Below are 21,810 nucleotides of genomic sequence, written 5' to 3' on the forward strand. Positions count from 1 at the left end.
AGAAACACGTTTTATTTTTTGTGATTAATCCCAAACCTTGGAACTGAATTGTTACGGACATTGAGGAATAAAAGGGAGACATAGAAAGATCAAAAAGACCATAAAATATATATATATATATACACACATTATATACGAAGTACCTGTACACTGACCGGTAATGTAGGGAATGTGAGCATGGCTGTAAACAGGTGGTAATTTCATGAGATCAATAAAGTTTTATCAATCTTAAATAAATGAAAATATCATCAAAATTAAGCATTTGGATTTTCATATTTATTTAACTGTTAAATGACATTTTCTCAGCGAAGCTCTAAAAATCTCATCAACAGGTAACAAATACCAGTTACCGGACACAAGCAAAATAAAGAAGGCATCTCTGGGACCATTGTGAGATTTCTTTTCTTTTATTGGTTGTCAACAGTTCAAGTAAAAAATTAAGTAAAAAAATCACTGTATCATTCAATTACCTGGCCAAATATACGTTATGCAATGATAGTTAAAACGATCTGAATACAGAGCACCATTCAAACATTTACACATTTAACTAGACAGTTCCGGCACGGCCGAAATTTTAACAGTGGCAGGAGGGGGCTGCTGGTGTTATCTATACCACTGTTTCTCAAGCCTGGTCCTGGAGTACCACTGCCCTGCATGTTTTAGATGCATCCCTGCTCCAGCACACCTGATTCTAATGAATGGCTCGTTATCAGGCCTCAGCAGAGCCCAGTAACGAGCAGCAGAGCAGGGCAGCTGGTGCAAGATCCCTCTTTATTTAAATTTGGTGGGGGCTAACCCTTTAAAATTGAAATCAGAGGCGAGAAAAGATGTTTGTCTACAAAAAGATCCAAAAATTCTGTGTCTCCTATTCACCGTTTGGATTTTATGGCAATTTTAGAAAACAATTTCAGGCGATTTCTCACTGGCTCTGTCACTCTAACTGATGATGTCATCCACTCTAGGGGCAGAAATTCTGAGCATTTTTTGAGAAACTTTATGGTCTTCAGATGGTCAGGGATCGAAAACCGTAAGAGATAGCAAAAAGTGAGCCGAGGTTCATTTTGAGCCAACAAAATTATCTACGTTTTAAAGTTTGAATGAAGTCTCTAGGAGAAAGTATGGCGAAGCAGCGGACGATTGAAAAAGGCTGAAATTTGAGGAAATTTCCCCATTCATTTCTTATGGGAAATTCTTCACAGTTTTTTGTGTATAACTTTGCGAATTATTGATGAAAGAGCTATAAAAGACATAGCACACCATTCCCGATCGAGCCGACAGTTTTGATATATAGTTTGCAAGGGTTTTCTCAAAGCTGCTGGACTAGTTACCGGCTCTTGCGTTGCCTCGTGCCACTAAAAATACTGAACATCATTCATTAAACTAACTACGAAGAAAAACCACCATCTGGCACAGGACACAGACGGGGATCATGGGAATACAGACGGGCTGGACGCTTCACACTTGTAAATGTGCAAAAATACTGTACAGTCCAGTTAAAGCCCGACACCTGAAAGTTTTCAAAATGTTCACGATACAATCATGAGATTAGATCACAGTACTCTGTATTAGTATTATTTACAACAATTCATGAAACTTCAACAGCTCAAACAGGACAATATAAAACAGCACAATACTGTCAGTTACAACATAAGTTAACAATTTCTGTATAGTTCATCAACCATAACAATAAAAACTGGCAATAATGATTCTGTGGACACAAAGAATCATCTGACAGTGAAGAATTCAAGTTCAATTCCTTTTTAAAAACAAACAGAAAAACTGTGGACTCGATCTTCGTTTGTGTGAAGAAACTGAAAGATCAGCTTCGTAATGAACACGTCTTCATTCCGTGTCTTCAAGTTTTATGTTAACATTCAACATTTCAAGTAAAACAGGACACAGATGATTATTAAGCAGCAAACTGCAACCATTAGTCTGGCTTTCTTACTATCAGCACCACAGCAGCATGAAGACTCTCGAAGGTCTCTGAGTCCATCACAGTTTTGTTAGTGTAAAAGTGGCAGTGGCCTGTCTGTCAGCTGGATTTGTCAAAGTAGCTGCATAAACCATTTCTGCTCCATCTAGCTCTTATATAACATGTGATGGGGAGAAAACCCTCCAACCAACCTCCCCTATCTCAGCTGCTGTAGTTCTGGAGAGGCAGGGGAGGAAGGGGAGGTGGAGGAGTTGGAGGCGGTCAAAGGAGGCAGCTCCTCGCACGAGAAATAGTCCTTGAGGGGAGCGAAGAGGTGACGGATGACCGGCACACTCCAGGCCTTACCCAGCACCTTCTGCCTCTGCTGCCGGTTCATGTTCCTCACGTCGGTGTAATGTTTGGGGAAACCAAAGATTCTGGAGAACGACGAGGCAGAAGACACGCGTGCATTAGTGTGGTCGATCAATTGATCAGTTCTATCAGCAGAAAATTAATCTGCAACAGCAGTGATAACTGCTAATCTTTAACGTGATTTCAAGCAAAAACGACAAAAACTTTCTGGCCCCAGTTTCTTAAATGTGAGTATTCGCTGTTTTTCTTCATGTTTTATCAGGAGAGCTGCTTCTGTCCTGGACTGCCCTCTGGACACCACTGAGGATGTAGGCGAGAGGGGGACACTGGCCGTCCCACCCCCTGCATGACACAGTGGGGGCCCTCAGTAGCACTGTGACACTGCGTATATATTTGTATTTATCTACTGTGCAATAGAGCAAATACTGTGCTTCATTTATCCATAACAACCATGTGCACTTTTTTTTATATTTCTCCATATTTTCCATTGGCAAATACATTTTCTACAGTCTTTTGTATAAAATGTACATTTGCATAGTCAACTTCTTATTTTGTATTTTTAGTTTTCATGCCTTGTTATTTGCTATTTGTCACACCGCGGTGAGGTCTGTCTCGTCATGGGGTTTTTGTCTTGTCGTTTCCTGTTTTATTTTGAAGGTCTAACTCTCCTCTCGTTTCAGAGCACTTGCCCTTCCTCCTGTGTCCCGTGTGTCCGCCCCGATCACCTGTTGTCTCCACCTGTTCCTGCTTACCCTCCACGTGTTAAATAGTCTGCGTCTCCCTTGTCTTGTGCCAGAGTGTCTTTGTCCGTCAGCGATTCACCCGAGCCTGTCTTCTCCCTTGCCCTTGCCACAGCCACAGTTATTGTCCATTAGCTCTTGTATCTTGTTTTTGATAATATAGTTCTTTGTTTTATTTTCTCTGTTTAGGTCTTAGCCGAATTGTTTTCCTCATTATAGAGTGACTTTCTGTTGGATTGGTTTTGTTACTTAGCTTCGAGTTCCTCCATTATTTCTGAGTGTATTTTGAGTTTATAGTTTTCCTTATCTAGTCTCGTTTAGTCATTTTCATTGCCTTTGAGTTTTCCTCCTTCGGGAGTGTCTTTTGTTTCTTAGTTTTCATAGCCCTAGAGATTCTTAGTTTTTCCTCCGAGTGAGCGTTTTCTGTTCTTTGTTATTTTTCTTATTATAGATACTATTACTGACATAGCCTTTTGCCTAGAATAATTTCATAGCCTGTTTGTTTAACACTCTGCGAATTGGTTCTTGGGTGTTTTCAATAAACAACTGTGTGAACTGATCTCTGCGTCTGAGTCCCGGCCTGACACTATTTCTATTAATGCTGCCTGTAGCACTGAATTTCCCCAGCTGGGGGTTAATAAAGTTGATCAGGCTCAGGGCCAATGCCTGAAACAATCATGAAACTGCCTGCATGCTGCTTGTGGTGCCACACACATCTCCTGTATGTCTTATTTGGTATACTGACAGTCCCTGTAAGACATATTGGGAACGCAGCTGTCGTTCGCAGGCTCCAAAACAACAAGCTGATAATTTAGTTTATGAGTTTTTAGATGAAAATTAACTGAGACAGCCAGGTAAAGGTCAGTACCACGCACACACGCACAGTTAAATATAAGCATCACAAGGCCTACTTTTCTAGTTCAGTGATCCAGAGGATGTCCTCCTCGCCGTTCTGGAGGACGGGCAGCAGAGAGACACCTTTCCCCTGCTTCAGAGAGTTTGGGTTGGTAGTGATCGTCCTCACTTTGGTGACCTGAAACCAAAACAGCAGAACAGGAGTGATTCATTTTATCTTAATGAATGCCTCAATCTGAACTTTTTGGGAAAAAAAGACCAAGCACAGGACTGCAGAGAACACAAACTTCTGCCTAACATACACATCAAATTGAACCAGCAGGTTCAGTCACTGACCCGGGCCTCTCGACCGATCTCCAAACACTCCTGGAGACTCAGCTTGTCGTTCTGGGAGGCTATAATGGGCCTGGATGGAGATAAGCAGCAAACAAGCAGGCAACAAACTTTATATTTATGACATAACAAGAAAAACAAAAGTCACAAATTACTTTACAGGATAAAGGAAGAAAGAGGGAAGTAAAAGGGACAGAAGCAGGAACTCTACTCTCTGCTCTACTGCTGCTGCTACAGGACACTAATGTGTTGACTGAAGGTCTTACCTGCTCATCCCTGGGATGTTTCCCCAGAAGTAACGAGCTCTGTGGGCGGGGCTAACTTTGACTGCATCCACCAGGACCGGGTTGCACTGTTGAAAAATCAGATAGAAGCAACGGCCATTCTCAGTGAGTTTACAACACGTTAGTTAGCAGAGCAATGAGGAAGGGAGGAAGGAAGGAAGGAAGGAACAGGTGGGAAGAAACAGGAGGGAGACGGAAGAAAAGATAATCCTTTGTTGATGCCCGGAGGGAAAATTCAGGTGCTGCAGCAGCACAAAGACAGAAATAAGGCCAGATAAACAGAGAAAAGTGAAAAAAAAAACCTAAAAGCAAATGATAGAAAAAATAGAAAACTATACAAGACACACACACACACACACACACGCTTTTAAACATTTTTAGCTGCGGGACTTCCGGTGACGTCATGAGAAGAACAACTGGTTAGAGACGAAGCTCCGGCAGAAAAACTTAACAGACAGGATTCATTTCAGGTCGCCGTGGGATAAATAACATGAGGAAAGTATTAAATCTGCAGCCACTTATGGCAAAGGATACACAAACGTCAATGCTTCTCAGCTTAGACGCTGAGAGGAGTAAGACAGGGAGCTTCTCTTTCCCCCGTCCTCTTCGCTCTCAGCATTGAGCCTCTGGCAGAGGCCACACGGCAGGATGTTCCCATTACTGCATCCCATTACTGCAATAACTCGACTCATGCAGCGTCTGAAAGATTGTGGAAATATCGAACCTCGAGGAAGCGGCAGATGTTGACTTTGTCGTGTGTGTTCATGAAGACCACGTTCTCAAACAGCCAGAAGAACGGTCTGGGGTCTTCCTCCTTGGGCTTCAGCAGCTGAAGGATTCGGTAGAACTCGAAGAACAGCCTGCCAGTGCCCTCTGCAGGAGAGAGGAGTGAGTTGCAGCAAAGAAGAAAGGCCTCCCTCATGGCGTAGTTTGATACTAGTTCCAAACACTAACATGATCAAAGCTTCGCAGACGCCATGGTCTATCAGTTTAGAATTAATCAGATCTGCAACTAAAGATTATTTCGTTTTGGTTATTATAATTGATCAAATCATTAAACAAGGACAAACGCACCATCACCAAGTTCCAAGAGCCCAAATGGCTCATTTTGTCTGAATCACAGTCTGAAATCCTTCAATCTACAAATACATGAAAAGTAAGACCTTTCAGCATCGCTCACCGTTTGGCACTTTAACTTGGTGAAATTTAACACGATAATCGATTATTCACTGTTGACAATCAATTAGTTCAAAGCCAGCATGCTTACAACACAGCTGCGTACCATAGAGGCCTTTTCTGATCGGGTTGACGATGGAGAGGTCATTGCAGGGGCTGCCGCCGATCAGCAAATCAAACGGACCCCACTGCTCGATCTGGATGTTCAAAGAGGAGCAAGGAGCTGGTTTAAATCAGGGTTGAGCTAACTGTCAGTCAAGCTGTAAGGCATCTTCAAATGACCCAATAACAAAAGAAAAATCCAATAAAAACAAAGGAGTCAAATGAGTCAGATGCCAGTTTCAGTCCAAAGCACTCAGCAATCAGAGAGAGAGATCTGATAGGAAGAGGAAGAATATAACATTATTATGTTATTGTGTAAGGACGTGATTATGCTCAGAAAGAAAAACACGTACTTGTTCCTGGGTGATGAACCGAGCGTCACCAACATTGATGATCTTCCCATCGTGGTTGACGGCCGCCACGGCAACTGAATCCTTGCAAACCTCCGAGGCAACATATGTCTCTACCTTGAAGCCAAGATCCTTCAGCACCAGGTAGCCTGAAAGGAACACACGCAGGCTGCGAGCTTACACGAAGCCTTTGATTTCTAAAACTGGTGTTCACAGGACAGCAGGGCCCAGGTCTACTCACCTGTCGCTATGCCATCAAACAGCGAGAGAACTCGGACCGGTCTGCGCAGGTTGGCAGGGATGGACGGATAAACACGGTGCGGCTCCTGCAAAGTACGAAGGTGAGAAAACATCGTAACTGAGAGAGCGCGAGCCCTCGTTAATGAAAACCTGTATTTTAGAAATCAATCAAGAAATCGAATACACAGTTACTAAAAAGAAAAGTCACAACACGCTTCAATCCAAAAGGCATATTTATGGGTTTTCTGCAAAATAAATACCGTATTTTCCGCACTATAAGGCACCTAAAAGCCTTTAATTTTCTCCAAAGCTGACAGTGCGCTTTATAATCCCATGCGCCTTTTATACGGATCAATATTGGTTAATTATGGCTATCGTAGTCAGGGGGCGTGGCTGAAGTAACAGCGGTATTCCACTCTCTGCGTGCCGTCATCCTTTTACTGGCGCGTGCAGTCAGCTGTCAACCTGAATAATAAAATGACTATTTCACTGAACAATGAAAAAATATGAATATATGCTAAATAATAGGCAATTAAAATATGAATCAAACGTGGTTAATGTGATTTCTGCTCCTGAACCTCAGCGCACAGCGTCTGCACATCGGCGCTGTGCGCCGTCACCTGCATCTTTACGCAGGATCAGCTGTCATCTGTGAGCGCGCGGTGTTTGTTTCAAAACAAACTAAAATCAAATACATTTTAAATAAATGCTCATTCATTATTTTCAGGAGGCGCATCAGACCCCTGATCTAGTGGATGCATAACGCAACCCCAGACACTACAGGACGGTACTTTCTGTCTATGCGCCTTATAGTGCGGAAAATACGGTACATACTTTATTTCATTATGAAATGGATCCCATCACAAACTTACTATGAAAAACAAAAAGTATAATCAGTGCTGTTAAAACCAGATGAAAAAAAAAAAGAGAGATTCCAGGCACAGACAAGAGCAACATAACAGTTCAGGTACCAAGACCAGAATTCTGAGTGACACCAAGTCCTGATTTAATACATCAGGAACATTTAGTCACTTTACTTTACTGATGTCAATTTAATTTATTTGCTTAATTTAAAAATGAGCTGCTCGACTGTTTTCTCATATTTTATAGACAACTCAATAAATTGATGAAATAATTGGCAGATTAATTGACAAAGTATCTGGAGGTACTCAGAGAGCAGGTGACAGTTGTGGAAATGGTTCACATCCTTTGATCACTCACAAACTCCATGGCGCTGTTGTTGGCGAATAACTCCTGAACACGAATGCTCCAGTCCTCTCTGGGAATCAGAGCACCGTGGGGCTGATGAGGCCGACACAAGAAGCAGACCCACGGGTCCAGCTGCTTCAACGAATCAAACGTCCCGGGGCCGACGAGGATGTTCAGACAGTCCTCACAGTAAGATCTGCAAGTGTAGAGGAAGAGGAGGATGAGGAGATGAGACAAAAAAACACGCTAACAGGCTAAACACTAACAAAAACGACCATTAAACAAAGGCAAACACCGGGCTCTACTCATGAGCCTTTTGAACACATCTGCACTGAAACATGAAGATGAACAGACCGACCTGCAGCAGCTATCGTTGCCACACAGTATGACCTCCAGTCCATAGCAGCAGATGGTGCAGTAGGACTGATATCCATCTTCATCATAACGATACAGAGTTTCTGTGAAGTTATCCTGCAGGGTCACACACACAGTCATTGGGGAACTTCAGCACAGGAGGAAATGCCAAATACTTGGTGCACATTCACAGGTGATGATTCCTTACCTTACACTTCAAACACAGGCTGCCTTTAAACAGAGGGTGGAATATCTCAACGCTCTCAGTTGCACAACACAAACAGAAGCCTGCAGAGACGACACAGAGAGAAATTATCTTTACGAACACAACTAGAGTCACAGAGAACAGTGTGATTATTATGTTTTACCTGAGCAAACTTCTCAAACTTAAGAATCAAGTAAAAGCTCAATAAGAGAGTTTCGACACTTCTAACAACAGTGTGCACATGTAACTGCAGCCGCGAGCCAACTGACTGATACGAGTTTGTTCTGGTAAATGATGAAATGATCATATTGATATTTACACCATGCATCAAGGGAAGAGATTTAGATTCAAAGTAACATACGACACTCACCTTCAATGTCCATTTTCAAGCTCATGATCTTACAGATGGTCTCCTCTGCAAGGAAAGAAACCAAAACTATGAGCTGCTTTTAATTCAATTATTTCCAACTTGACACAATTTATTTTCAACGCATCAGTTTGCACAAATTCCAACATGGCAATTAAATCTGTCGCTTTGAGCAGCTGATTCACTGGAAGGTTAAAGGTTTGATTCCATTAAGGGTCCAGTGTGTAGGGTTTGGGGGGATCTATCGGCAGACGTAGAATATAATAAATTACGTACAATCACCTGAAAACATTTGTTGTGTTTTCAATATTTTAGAATGAGTACTTTATATCTACAGAGGGAGAAGGTCCTCTTCAGCGCAGTCAGCCATGTTTCTATAATATCCTAGAACGGACAAACCAAACACTGGCTCTAAAGACAGGCTTTCACATTTTTAGTATCCACTGGGGGAAGGGTGAGGCAATGGGTATTCATTTGGTTGCAATCTGGAACCTCACCACTAGATGCCACTGTAGCCTTCACACTGGACCTATAAGGGCTCCAGCAGCACCAGTGACGAACCAGTGACAGAGCAGTGATCTAGCATGTCATTTTCAGCCAGTGATTAACACAGTGCTGACTAGCTAAGACGTGAGTCCTTAAGCTTTTGATGTTATTGTCATATGATGTTAAATTGGCCTAATTTAGTAGACCAATTTGAAACCAGCAGGGATTTTGCACACAAACTTAGTACTGAACTTACAAGCAGGTGGTGCAACCACATCCAGAGCAACACACCAACCCTCCAACATGATCACAACAAAGTAAGTGTGGATTCATTCTGTTTGCTAACCATCTTTTCAGCTCTTTCAGTTCTTGGAAAATCTCGCTCAGTTTGGAATGAAAGGTGGGGAGAGTCATTCTGGAGAAAGACTCTTATCATTTCCATCCCTCTCTCTCTCGCCCATCACCCCTCCCCTTCCCCCTGTCCTGTGCATGAGTCAGAACGCCACCTGTTGCTGATTGGCTGGAGCAGTGTTGCGCAGCTCTGTGGAAACCACTCCGTTTTCCATTTACAGAGTCTTTCTCCAGACTCACCCCACCTCATTGAATGTGTTTGTCTGCATGGCATTCAAATTCATAAGTTTCAATGATTAGATTGTGTTTGGTACCTCTGAGTTTTTGGTCCGGCTGGGTGTAAACGCTGGCCGCCTCCGTAACCTTACTGTTGGGTTTGGTGCACATGCTCGTCGTCTCGGTAACCTTACTGTCGGGTTTGGTGCACACGCTCGTCGTCTCGGTAACCTTACTGTCGGGTTTGGTGCACACGCTCGTCGTCTCGGTAACCTTACTGTTGGGTTTGGTGCACACGCTCGTCGTCTCGGTAACCTTACTGTCGGGTTTGGTGCTTGTGGTCTGGGTTTTGGTGTAGGCCCTCTTCTTGTAGGGTACAAAGTCTGGTGACATATCAGCATCAAATTCATCATCCAGACTACTTTCCGTCATCTCAACTCTTCCTCCGTTCCATCCTCCCTTTGCTTTCCCTCTTCTCCATCCTGCTTTCGCCTTCTTCCATCCTTCTGTCCGGTCATCTTTCTCTCCCCTCCCTTCTCTCCCCGTCTCTGCTGCCCGTCCTCCTCGAGACACCTTCTTGACTCTTTTGTATTTCCCCACAAAATCATATCCTTCCCATGCAGTTTTTCCACCTCTACCTTTCTGGGTGTACTTGGGCAAGGAGCTGCACGAAATCTTGTTCAAGGAGACGACCACGTTTTTCAGCTCAGCGCCGACGACACCGCTCCTGCTGCTCGTTGGGGTGGAGGAGCTGGAGGAGTGATGGGAGGAGCTGGCTTTCAGGAAGAAATCCTTCTGTCTGCTGTTTGTTTCAGTATGACCTGGACAGACGACAATAACACATGTGACCATCAGATGTTTAAAAGTAAAGAAACATTACCGGGATACTGTGCGTACAATCTGCAGCATGAAACGACACGTCTGTTTTCGATCACCTCCTGTCTTACTGTTATCCAGATCAGTCTGTGTGGCTGCTTTTCTTTACCTAGAGGCTTCAGAGTATCACCTGGCTTCATTCTAACTTCACCTATTTTTTCATGTACAGTTGTGTTTAAAAAACTAAATTAACTAAAAGTTGAGACTCTGGGAACCACAGAGAGCCGAAGAGAAAACAGAACTTAAGAGAAGCCTTCTGGAAATGAGAAAAACCTCATTCAAAATGTCAATTCCAACAAATTAATAATAAAACCTTACTGAAGAACACAGGGTGTAATTGTTTGGTTCACTCCACATGCCTAGATAAAAAAAGTTGTTTGTTTGATATATCTGTTTTTAGCTGCCTCTAACAAACACCGTTTCCCACAAGCCCTCGACAGCTGACAGCTGGCTCAACATCACCAGTTTGATGAAGTCACGCGCTGGGAGGGAGATCTGATGGTTACAGATAGGGAATGGAGCAGGATCTTACAAAACATGAAAAAGACGTCCAGAGAACTCAGAACCAGGCTTGTCCAACTCAAGCCTCTGAACAGAGTCTATTGGACCCCCTCCAGGTTATACAGAGCCGAGTTAAAGCAAGACCCAGACGGTACCTTAACTCACATCCCCTCCTTCCAGAGTCTGCACATTCTGGGGGACCCGTCCCTACTCGATGACCTCACACCCCATGTCACAGAGTGGATTCAGGTAGCACTGATGCTGGGGCGCAAGCTTATTATCCCCCCCGTCAGCCTCTGGCAAGCTCACTTAGCCCAATTAGCTGCACTGGAGGGCCGATCATATAGACTAATAGACAGAGTGGAATACTTCAATCTGAAATGGGAACGATACCGACTGTAATCATGTGAGCTGTTGTCATTTTTTGCCCCCCCTCATTTTTTCTCTCTCTCTCTTATTGTCCTTGTGCTGTTTTGTCCTGTTTCTTGTTGGGTTGCTTTTGCCTTATTGTTGCTTTCTTTTGTTACATACCAGAGCACAAACACTGTTCAGTATTTGCTGACTTTTTATATCCAGTTCATTTACAACATGTATACATGTACACCTGCTCTGTGTGGAAAACAATAAACCGTGAATCATAAAAACAAAGCAAAGATTACAGCTAAATGTTTGGAAAACAACACTAAATAAGAGTGTTGGTGAAATAAATAAATAATTGATAAATAAAATAAATAGATTATTGTTCAACTACAGTAAAATCCGGGAACACATTTCATTTCCTCTGAGAGGCTGATGATAAATTGATTAATGATCCCATGAAATGTAGAGGTGTTACCTGGAGCTGGCATCCAGATCTCATCCCTCTATAATACATTCAACATACCACAACAGCAGAAAAAAAGCCTTGTTCATGATCTTCTGCATCTCTTAATGAGAAACGACAATGTTCCCCACCACAGTCTGAAAATAATGAGTGAATCTATTCAGGCTTTTAATCAGACGTTCTTACCGTTTCTGGCAGCCGCTGATCTGAGTCCCTCTGGTCCAGTGGGTTGAAAGCCTCCAAAGGCCCAGTCTAACATCTGCTTCAGCAGCTCCTCCCGGTCCTCCACGGATGCAGAAAACTGCTTCTCGCAGCGTAGAGCTGCCTCCTGATGGACACGAACATACACATGTAAGCAGCAGGACGAACATGCATCACATGAGAACATTTTCTAAGTCCAGGTTTGAATGTGATGGAGTCGGATCTGGTGAGATCTGGTTTGTTGTCAGTTGTCTGAGCAGACACAACATACACAGGTCCTGTGCATGTATATGAGAAAATACAGCGAGGCACACAGACCTGCAGGGCCAAGAAGACGGCTTCTCTGTAGGTGACACGGATGGTAAAGGAGTTGGTACAGAAGTTTTGGGCAAAGGCGGCAAACGGTTTCAGAGTCTTCAGACTGACCTGGAATCAGAGCCGAGAAATCAGCACAAAGAATGGAAATACATTTACACATTTTATATACATATCAGCAACAAAAAGTATGAAAGGCAAAGTGTTAGCCCAAACAGGATTCCACAATGATCATTGAAAAGCACTTCAGAAAACCTTTTTTTTAGCTGTCAACAATCATTCTGGACAGGTACGTGGTTCAGACCCTCTAATTGATAAACTGCTTGTAATGTTGTACAGTATGTGTTCAGGATTTTATCACATGGACGAGGTTCAATTTCTTCATGATTTGAACGAGACTACGATGGATGATGTTGTTGTTGCTGTTTGATATATTTGCTCTGTGTATTTTTTGTCACACGTCCCTGAAGACAGTTGAACTTTCTAAAGGAAATCTTTTCATCTCACATCTGTCTCACCTGAGACGACATTTTCTGCCCGTACCACTCCAACATCCTCTTTCCTGGAAGCTGATCCTCTTCACTGCAGGGTACGATGATGGCTGGCCAGGAGGAGAATCCGTCCACCTGACCCCAGACCAGCTCCCCCTGTGTACCCTGTAACACACAGGTTAAGATAATAAAGTATAAAATATAATACATTTACTGCATGTATAGAGCATGTTATGTTATGGTTCTACATATTTGTGGTTATGACGCCATGCTAATCTGAATAAGATGACGGTGGATCTTACCTGCAGTTCTGCTGAGTTGGGGGGTGTGTTTGTTGAAACCATGTGGCCGCTGTCGTCGTCATCATAATCATCATCATCATCATCGCTGCCCACGATGAACACAGTTTCTGCCTGTGCAGTTTCATCACCTGTAAAGCATTAACGATGAATCTACTGCACCTTTAATTCAGAGTATTTCTTCACGCACATGTGAAAGCTCTGCTCCTGCTCACGTTGGATGGACTCACTGTGGTGTCGACACCTGGCCTCGTCACGCTGTTGCTAAATTAATTCAATCGTTGAGAATTTTTATACAAAATTCAGTTTAGTTTTCAGGTATTGTGTCTGTAGCAGCTGCTGCTTAAGAAGGCAGCAGGTGTCTGATGAGGAAGAGGAGGACTCAGGTTCACATCACTGTGAGTCTACAATAGATGTCAACACCTTCTCAAATATTCAGATTTAGTCTTTCCTTTACTAGATTTTAATAATATCACACATTTCTTACTTTCTTCCTTTATTAGGCTGCTGATCTGACACATTTTGGACTCCACAGTGGCATCAATCACATCTGACAGAAACAGAACACACAGTCACGCTGATAATTATTATCAACAACATTTGGAATTCTTACATTGATTTCGATGAAGAAGGAAACATACAATTCACGCTATACTTGCACAGCTTCCGTCTAACAGCCTTACCAGAGGAGTTGTCTGTGCAGTCTGAGCCCTCCGCACTGCTGTCGTGTTGGGGAGGAATGTGTAGACCAGGTTCGGCCGCAGCATCAGGCCTACCCTCTGGTGACGTCTCTTCATCCTTCACTTCTTTCTTCTCGCCATCATTACTTGTCTGGACGGGTGATTTCTTTCTGTGGATGCAGGGTCCTTGCGGCCCCCTGCCTGGTTGAGTGGGGGCTTTGGAGGTTTTCCTGCTGTTGTGAAGAGCCTTGGAACTGTTGAGCACCTTGAGACAGAAGTGAACACACACACATGCAGACGTACGTGCACGCACACACAAACATCTCTTTATCTTCACAAAAATACGTAACCAGGAGATGAAAGAACAGAGCAGTGAGATTCAAACTGCCATAAAAGGTGAGAAAAAAAAAAACATCTGACCTGGAATCAGCTGTTTTTATTCAAATTCTCATGAAGGATTTTCTACGTTTGTTGCTACCAAATGAATTCCAACAAAGTTTGGGTTAAAAAGTCCTTCTAGAAGCAACAGTGTGATATAAAAAGATAAAAGGTACCTGGTCACACACATTCACAAAACTTCCAGGGGCTACAAGTAGCTTCTAACAGGTGGAGTTAGCAGAAAGGATGTGACGGCTGCTGAGTCACTGAGACCTGCTGACCTGACCTGCAGTCACTAACGTGCTGCACTGCAGATGACAGCGTGCTTGTTACTCGGACACAATGTAAAAATACATTGACAGCACTGATCTCAGCTCAGCCAACAGTCTGACAGACCTATTCATCAAAACAAACATGTGCTCTGCAGACCCGAGTTTGTTCAACAGTTCATTAAGTGCACGTTAAAAAACTGCAATAAATACATAAATAAATGTGATTTCATGGATCCTCCAGTACGAGTATCACATCCAAGAGTGATACAAATATCACATGGAATGCAAGATACATTAAACTTAACAAGCCGCTATTTGACTTGACTCCTGCGTATCGATGAGTATTTTACGTCACATTTCGTGACACAGGCCAGTCACTTGTCAATCACTCTGGACATATTTCATGAATACGGCCCCTGATATGGTTGGTGAGCTCCTGAACGGGTTTAGCTTTTAGCACTCACCTCTGCAAACACCTGCGTCCTGCACAGAGAGCCTGGCAGGGTGAGGAGGGTCAGGAGGATTCGCTGCAGAATAGAGGAAGGTCTAATGCGATGCAACATCTGTAGAGACGACACAGGAAACTCTTGTAATAACACCTGATATTCAACTGTAATGCTGACTGAAGCTGACTGAGCTAAACAAAGATTTTGTGTTTGCAAAGAGAATAAATGATTTTCCTTATCATGAGCTACTGTTCTATGGTGATCGACTGTGTTGGCTTACCTTCGCCCAGCAACGACCTTCATTTGTTTCTCTCGTCTTGCCCTCCTTTCTTGTCTTGATGACATTGAGGTAGTCGTACACCATTTGCTCTATTTCTGGAGATGTTGGTTTGCACAGGCCCAGCTGAACCCCCAACTCTGACAGCACATGTCTGGTCAGTGTGAGACCCTGACAGAAAACACAAACATCACAAGTTTCAATACAGATAGAAATAGATATAACTCTAATAGATTGAGTCAAGCATAAAATCATAAATGTTAATGCTCACAAATGAAGACGTTAGATTTTCCTTATTTAATGTGTACTAAAAAAACATTTTAAAGTACAATTTTCTGTTTTACAGACTGCTTTGTGCTAAACTAAGCTGCTGGCTGAACCCTTATACATGACACTGGTACTATCTTCTCATTCTCCCGCAGCCAGAGAGTGAGTATGTGGAACTATCAGTTAAATATGAGGCTGTTTTCTACTGACGGACATCGACGGGACCAGAGAGGATAAAATGTGCTGCTGGTCAACCTGACTCTTCAGACAGAGCTCACTCACTGCTGTTCAGAAGACTTTGATTTTGCTGTTAAATATTAAACTGTCGCATCTTTCTACTCTTCAATGTCTACTACATCCCCAACGATTTAATTTAATTTATTGAATTTTACATTCAAATCTGCCAAATTCAGACTCAACAAATACTAAACGATAGCTGGCTGCATTAAGCCTCACTTAGTGGAACGGAAATAAATCTTCTTACGTTGATATTTTCAGGGTGTTTCAGGATTTTGCTGATATTCATCAGTGCCATGTCTCCAAGATGCTTCGGGACGCTCGCCACTAAACTCTGCAGTGCCGCTTTATAGAAAGCCGCTGCCTTCTTCAGGAAGTCCGTCCTCTCCTCTTCCCCCAGATCCACGACGGCGGTGGCCCACATGAACTCTCTGGCACGAGACCCCACGTCCACCTCTGCTGTGGGGAGCAGCTTCTTCTTGCTGTGAAGGACGTGCAGGTTCCGCTTCCTGAGAAAGCGCTGGGCGATGGAGGGCTGGATCAGACTGGCGGCGTAGGAGCGAACCAGCATGGAGGTCAGCTGGAGCTCCACGGTCACGTCCACTGTGCCGTGCTGCTGCAGCTCTTGGAGAGCTCGAAGGGGCTCCAAAGTGTGGGAGAGGAACAGGAAGTGCAGCTTGACTTTATGATCCATCAGCTGGGCTCTGATCCGGTCAGCGTCCTCTGTTTGCCTCCGTGACTTAAAATACTCCACCAAATTCCTCCAGCTGCTGACCATCTTCTGCACAGCGTTGATGATAAATAAACATTGTGCAGAGACAGGATCGGATGGATTATAAGACTCCCCATCAGCAAATAACTCTTTCATACTGTCATTGATGGAGCCAGAGGTGGAGAAGTGATGGTGGATGTCTTTAATCAGGTCAACCACGTGTCGAAAGGAAGCAAGGAGTCCAGCCTGGCAGGCTCTTCCTGCGATCCCAGGGAGGCCGCAGAGCGATACTAGCCGAGGGTTGAAGGCCTGGAGCACGGATACAAACGCCTGACTCACCGCTGGCTGTGGAGCATTACAGTAAAACACAACCAGGTTGTGCAGAGGAAGCCCAAATTTCTCCAGCGCTTCGATCAGGAGGCACGCATCACCGCCTGCAGTGTGCGCGCCTGCGGCAGCATCAGTGTCCGTGTTTGTTGATGTCTGTGGATCAACAGTGTCAACACTCATCTGCAGAGTGTGCAGCAGCTTCACCACACTGACCCTCAAGCTCTGGTCAAAGTAGCCAATCAGGATGACACTTTGTCTCTGACCTCCATCCAGCTCCACCCCCACATACAGGTAGAGGCAGTACGGCGTGTGACAGCAGGCCTCAATGATGTCTCTGGGGTGGGTCGGACTCAAGATGGCAGAACCTGAAGAACCAGACACCTGAGTGTCCTGACTACTGTCCACATTGTCACTGAAGTATCTTCTGATGAGGGGCAACAAGGCGTCACTGTCGTAGAAACTACTCCCTTGATTTCCCGCCTCCACTGCAACTTCTGCTTCCACTGTTGTCTGCTCCATCCTCACATCCATCACATCATCCTCATCATCAGATATTAATACCACCACCTCTGCATTCAAATTCTCCCTTTGGGTTTTCACTGTGTTGCCCTCCATCCTCCGGATGGCCTCCAGTCTCTGAGGACAGGTCTGGGAGGAAGGACCATCTATAATTGCAGCAAAAACACATGTTCAAATGCAAATAACTGATCTACAGACATGAAACATATAATACTGCTGGCTTAATATCTCTAGAGTAAAAGCCTGTGGTGGACCTCTGCTTGCACAAGATTCAGCATCTGCTGTGTGGCAGCATGTGTTCTTTTTTCATAGAACGATCTGATTGAGGAGGAACCTTGTGCTGCTGTAGTCTCATCTTAATGTGATGAGCCATGTTCAGGTGTTACAGACATGTTGTTGGCTCTGACCTTATTACGATTGCTGCTGTCGCTTCTATACTGAAGGTGCTGATTCAAACATAAGACCAACGTGAACTGACGTCACATTTTCATAACGCACCGCATGTCTGAAAGAGCCTTTGACCTGGTGAACATGTCAAAACCAGCCAGAGCAGCTGTGAAGGTCACTGTGCACAGATAATAATCTCACTAACTGATAAACAGTGTATACGGAGGGTTTTCACACCCCTTCAAATTTTCCACATTTTCTTATTTTCAGACTAAAAAAATGGATTCAATGTGCTTGTTGTTATCAATCTGCACTTCATTCTCCACAATGACAAAACTGTTTTTTGGGGCATTTTGTGAATTTATTAAATGTCTGAAATATTCCATTCACATAAGTGAGACCATTCACTTAGTTCTTGGTTAAAGCACCTGTGGCAGCTACGACAGCCTCAAGTCTTCTTGGAAACGACCCCGCGAGCCTGGAACAGCCTATTTATGAATTTCTCTCGTTCTTCTTGGCAGAATCATGAAAGCTCAATCGGGCTGGGTGAAGAGCGTTGGTGCACAGCCGTTTTCAGACCCCTCCAGAGATGCTCTTTTGGGTTTCACAGAGTTTTCCTGAAGCCGCTCTGGTGTTTTCTTGGCGTTGGGTTTGGGTCGTTGTCTTGTTGAAATGCAAACCTTCGCCCCAGCCTGACAGCCTGTGGCAAAGGTTTTCACTTGCTCTGTTTTTCTGCTTCTATCAGTAACTGGCTCTCACCCCGTCGCTCAGCATGATGCTGCCACCACCGTGTGGGGGCTTCTTGGGCTGAAGGGATGGTAATGGTCACATAGTTCAGTATCCAGAGGATTTTGCTTCTCATGACCTGAGACTCATTCAGGAACCTTTTGGCGAACTCATGTGTGTCATGTGACTTTTAGTAAAGGACTGACTGGTGGAATGCTGCACTGATGGTGGTTGTTCTGTAAGGTTCACTCCTCCCCACAAAGAAACTCTGGATCTCCTTCAAAGTGACAATTAACTTCCTGGTTACCCGTCTGACCAAGGTCCCTCCTCCCAGATTGCTCAGTCTGGCTGGGCAGCCAGAGCCAAGACGCCTGTTGGTGCTTCCAAGACAGAACGATGGAGGCTGCTGCACCTTCAATGCTGCAGACATTTCTCTGTATGCTTCTTCAGGCATGTGCCTCACAGGTCTACAGACAATTCTCTCATCCTCATGCCTGCTTTTCACTGACACACCCCATCAGCTGCAAGATCTTCATCATGTCCTGTGAATACCATTAGGCACAGGTGGACTCCAACCAAGTTGTAGAAGCATCTCAAGGACCACTGATAGACATAAGATGCACCACAGTGCAACTGTGAGCTTCATCATCAAGGGTCTGAATACTTATGGAAATGGAATATTTCAGTCTTTTATTTTTAAGAAGTTTACAGAACAGTCCCAAAACCTGTTTCTGTTTCATCATTGTGGAGTATTGTGTGTAGATTGATGAGAAAAAAATGAATTGAATCTATTTTAAGAAGAGTTTCAAACATCAGAAAACGTGGAAAACTTGAAAGGGTCAGAAAATTTTCCGTATGCACCATCATCATCATCATCATCATCATCATCATCATCATCATCATCATCGTCGTCGCCGTGGGAGGACAAGGTTCGGTATTTCTTCAAGTATCACAATCCTAAAACAACTGGTACCATCCACATTTAACAGTCTTGGTGTTGTGTTAGTATAAAAACTAGACAACCGTTGCTATATAGGAAATATGTGCAACAACCGTGTGATTTTTCCAGCAACACACGCTGCTCACACCTGTAGGTAGCATTGTCCGTCCCCCTCTGGCCTCCAAGGCACGGTACTCCCTGCCGCTGCTGTTTTTGTCAAAAAACACCTTGAACCACTGCAGGAAGGTCAGAGCCACTTTAACGTTCTTCTTCATCAGCGATGCGGTGGGGATGTACTGGAGCGAGGAAAGACACAGGTTTAAGTCTCGTACTGTACGAATGTTTACATCCATCGGTCAACAAGACGCTGATGCTTCTATATATCGACTGCAAAGACTTCCAAAAAGCAATCAGCTCTATGCCAGGCCTGAGGGGCAAGGCCACTTGATAAACACAAATCTATTGTGCCTTTGTTGACAAAATGTAGGACACCAAGGCCAAAGCCAATGGCGCAATAACAATGAGTGAGAATTACATATTACGAAAAAATGGTCAATTGACTGCATTAATTTAGTTTGACTTCCACAAAATGCTGTCTGCTTTTTTAAAATGTGAACGACTCCCATTAACTGTCTATATTTTAATGACAAATTTAAGTCTATAAATGGGCTAAGGTTGATCTGAAGAGGTTTCAACACCCATGCAACTACTCAGATTTGAGTCTCAGATCAGAGGAGAGTTACAAAAATGACTTTTTTTACATGTTAACATAACACACACTGCGGTTCCAATATATCGTTCAGCACTTTGGTTACAATACTCACTCTGATCACTCCAACTTTTCTGAGTGCAGTTTGCAGTAAACTGTAGTTGTGGACAGAGTCTGCAATAGTACTGCTTTGGAACCGGACCTTGGAGAGGTCCAGAACCCCAGGAAACAAACAATCCATCAGCTGACAATAGGGTGCACCTGGAAATCCATCCAGAATCACACACGCACATATACACAAACACAAAAGTAATCAATAAAAGGTGGTGACAAGCAGCCCTGCTCTGAAAATATTTCATGGCAGTAAGGTTTATGACCTTGCCAACAATAAGGGCCAGCATATTTAGTCCTACACACCCACTGTGACTGTCTTACTGTGTCTTATTAATGTTGCAGCCTGTTCTGTGAGCCACAACTCTCCACCCCTTGCTTGCTGTCACAAAATGATCAGATATCGTGTTCATTGACGGACTTTTCTTGTCCCACCACAACCTCTCATATATTGTGTAAATCTTTATGCCTTCGTCTCAGGGGCAGAGAATTTTCAAAGCAAAACGGCAAATTTCAAGTTTTAGAGGACTAAGTGGACCTTTGAGACTAATGAGATTGATAATGTGCAGCGAAATGGTGCTTAACATGGAAGCTGAGCCCACCCTCCACAGACCCAAAGTACACACAAATATTCACTATAACAGCATAACTCCTAGTTGATTGCTGGGCTTCATTCACACATTAAGAACACACAGAAATATTGACCTACCTGTGCATATCTGCTCCACCTTGGTGAAATCTGTCTGTAAAGTTTCATTGAGCCAAGTCATGAGCATGTTGCTGTTCAGCTGCCCTGATTTCAGAGCTACATTCACTGCCACAGTCCCAGCCATCTCCTAAAGGGATGGACCTGCACAAACACCACGTAAACATACGAGTCAGACAAATACTGGTCCATTCATCAAGTCAACAAGTTGGACATTCCTGAACCTGTCACAATAATTCAGTTGTGTTCTCTGACATTTATGATGTAGAATTAACACACAGGAAACATGAGGGAGATATTTTAAATCATGTTGTGAACTTACAAAAATGGGACTGCCAGGGTTTAGTCGGGGCTTTTGGACTCAGCAACACTTAAAAGCAGCACTGATATCAGACCTAGCTATGAACCACTGCCCCGCAACACACAGCTGTACATTTCAAAACATTTCAGTAGACTTGGGGCATTATTAAATCCAGGAAACATAATGAGTCATCATATAATCACATACAACGATGGCGTTAGCTACAGATGCACAGTAAGTGCCGTTTTCTGCTTCCAACACGCTCACTAACATGACCTCTTGGCGATTTTCCAGTGAAAGTGCTGCATTCACGTCGTCTCACAGTGCCGTTCATCTCAGCTTCAATAGATGAAAAGCAAGCTACTACTAAGGAACTCGGGATTTGGCGATGTTCCTCTATTTATTTATCTCCGTTCAATCAAACAGTCTGATAATAATAATACTGACCCTGGTGTTAGAATGCCTTTTGACGTGAAATACTGCTCACAGCCATTAAAAAACCCAGACAGCAGCTGCTATTTATACGCTGTAGTTGCAAACACCACACGAGCCATGGAAGTAAGTATGAAATAACTGAACACCTCTGACCAACTGCGAAATGCATTTCCAAATTAGGATAGGTATATGAATTAACTGTATTTTGAGATATTGTTTTTAACTCACGCTGTGGGGGCGAATAGAACCATTTGCGGCCAATGCAGCAACACGTCACATTTGAGCGGGTATCGTCCTGGCCAATAGAATCAATGGA

At 43.6% G+C, this 21,810-nt stretch overlaps 1 protein-coding gene across 1 annotated transcript; it reads right to left on the reverse strand.

Moving 5' to 3' along the window:
- Positions 1 to 1,735: 1,735 nt before the first annotated feature.
- Positions 1,736 to 20,885, reverse strand: LOC121612248. Its single transcript, XM_041944994.1, has 25 exons — positions 20,762 to 20,885; positions 20,057 to 20,202; positions 19,381 to 19,528; positions 15,866 to 17,325; positions 15,118 to 15,285; positions 14,856 to 14,954; positions 13,745 to 14,006; positions 13,549 to 13,611; positions 13,065 to 13,192; positions 12,790 to 12,927; positions 12,275 to 12,382; positions 11,942 to 12,083; positions 9,654 to 10,376; positions 8,506 to 8,550; positions 8,139 to 8,218; positions 7,935 to 8,047; positions 7,589 to 7,772; positions 6,369 to 6,453; positions 6,131 to 6,276; positions 5,782 to 5,872; positions 5,224 to 5,372; positions 4,482 to 4,567; positions 4,219 to 4,288; positions 3,939 to 4,060; positions 1,736 to 2,352 (listed from the first exon to the last, which is right to left on the reverse strand). The coding sequence occupies exons 1-25, from the start codon at positions 20,883 to 20,885 to the stop codon at positions 2,133 to 2,135; spliced, it is 5,100 nt and encodes a 1,699-aa protein (XP_041800928.1). The 3' UTR covers positions 1,736 to 2,132.
- Positions 20,886 to 21,810: the final 925 nt, after the last annotated feature.

Source organism: Chelmon rostratus, chromosome 10, assembly GCF_017976325.1.
Source record: "Chelmon rostratus isolate fCheRos1 chromosome 10, fCheRos1.pri, whole genome shotgun sequence".
In the NCBI taxonomy this organism is placed as follows: domain Eukaryota; kingdom Metazoa; phylum Chordata; class Actinopteri; order Chaetodontiformes; family Chaetodontidae; genus Chelmon; species Chelmon rostratus.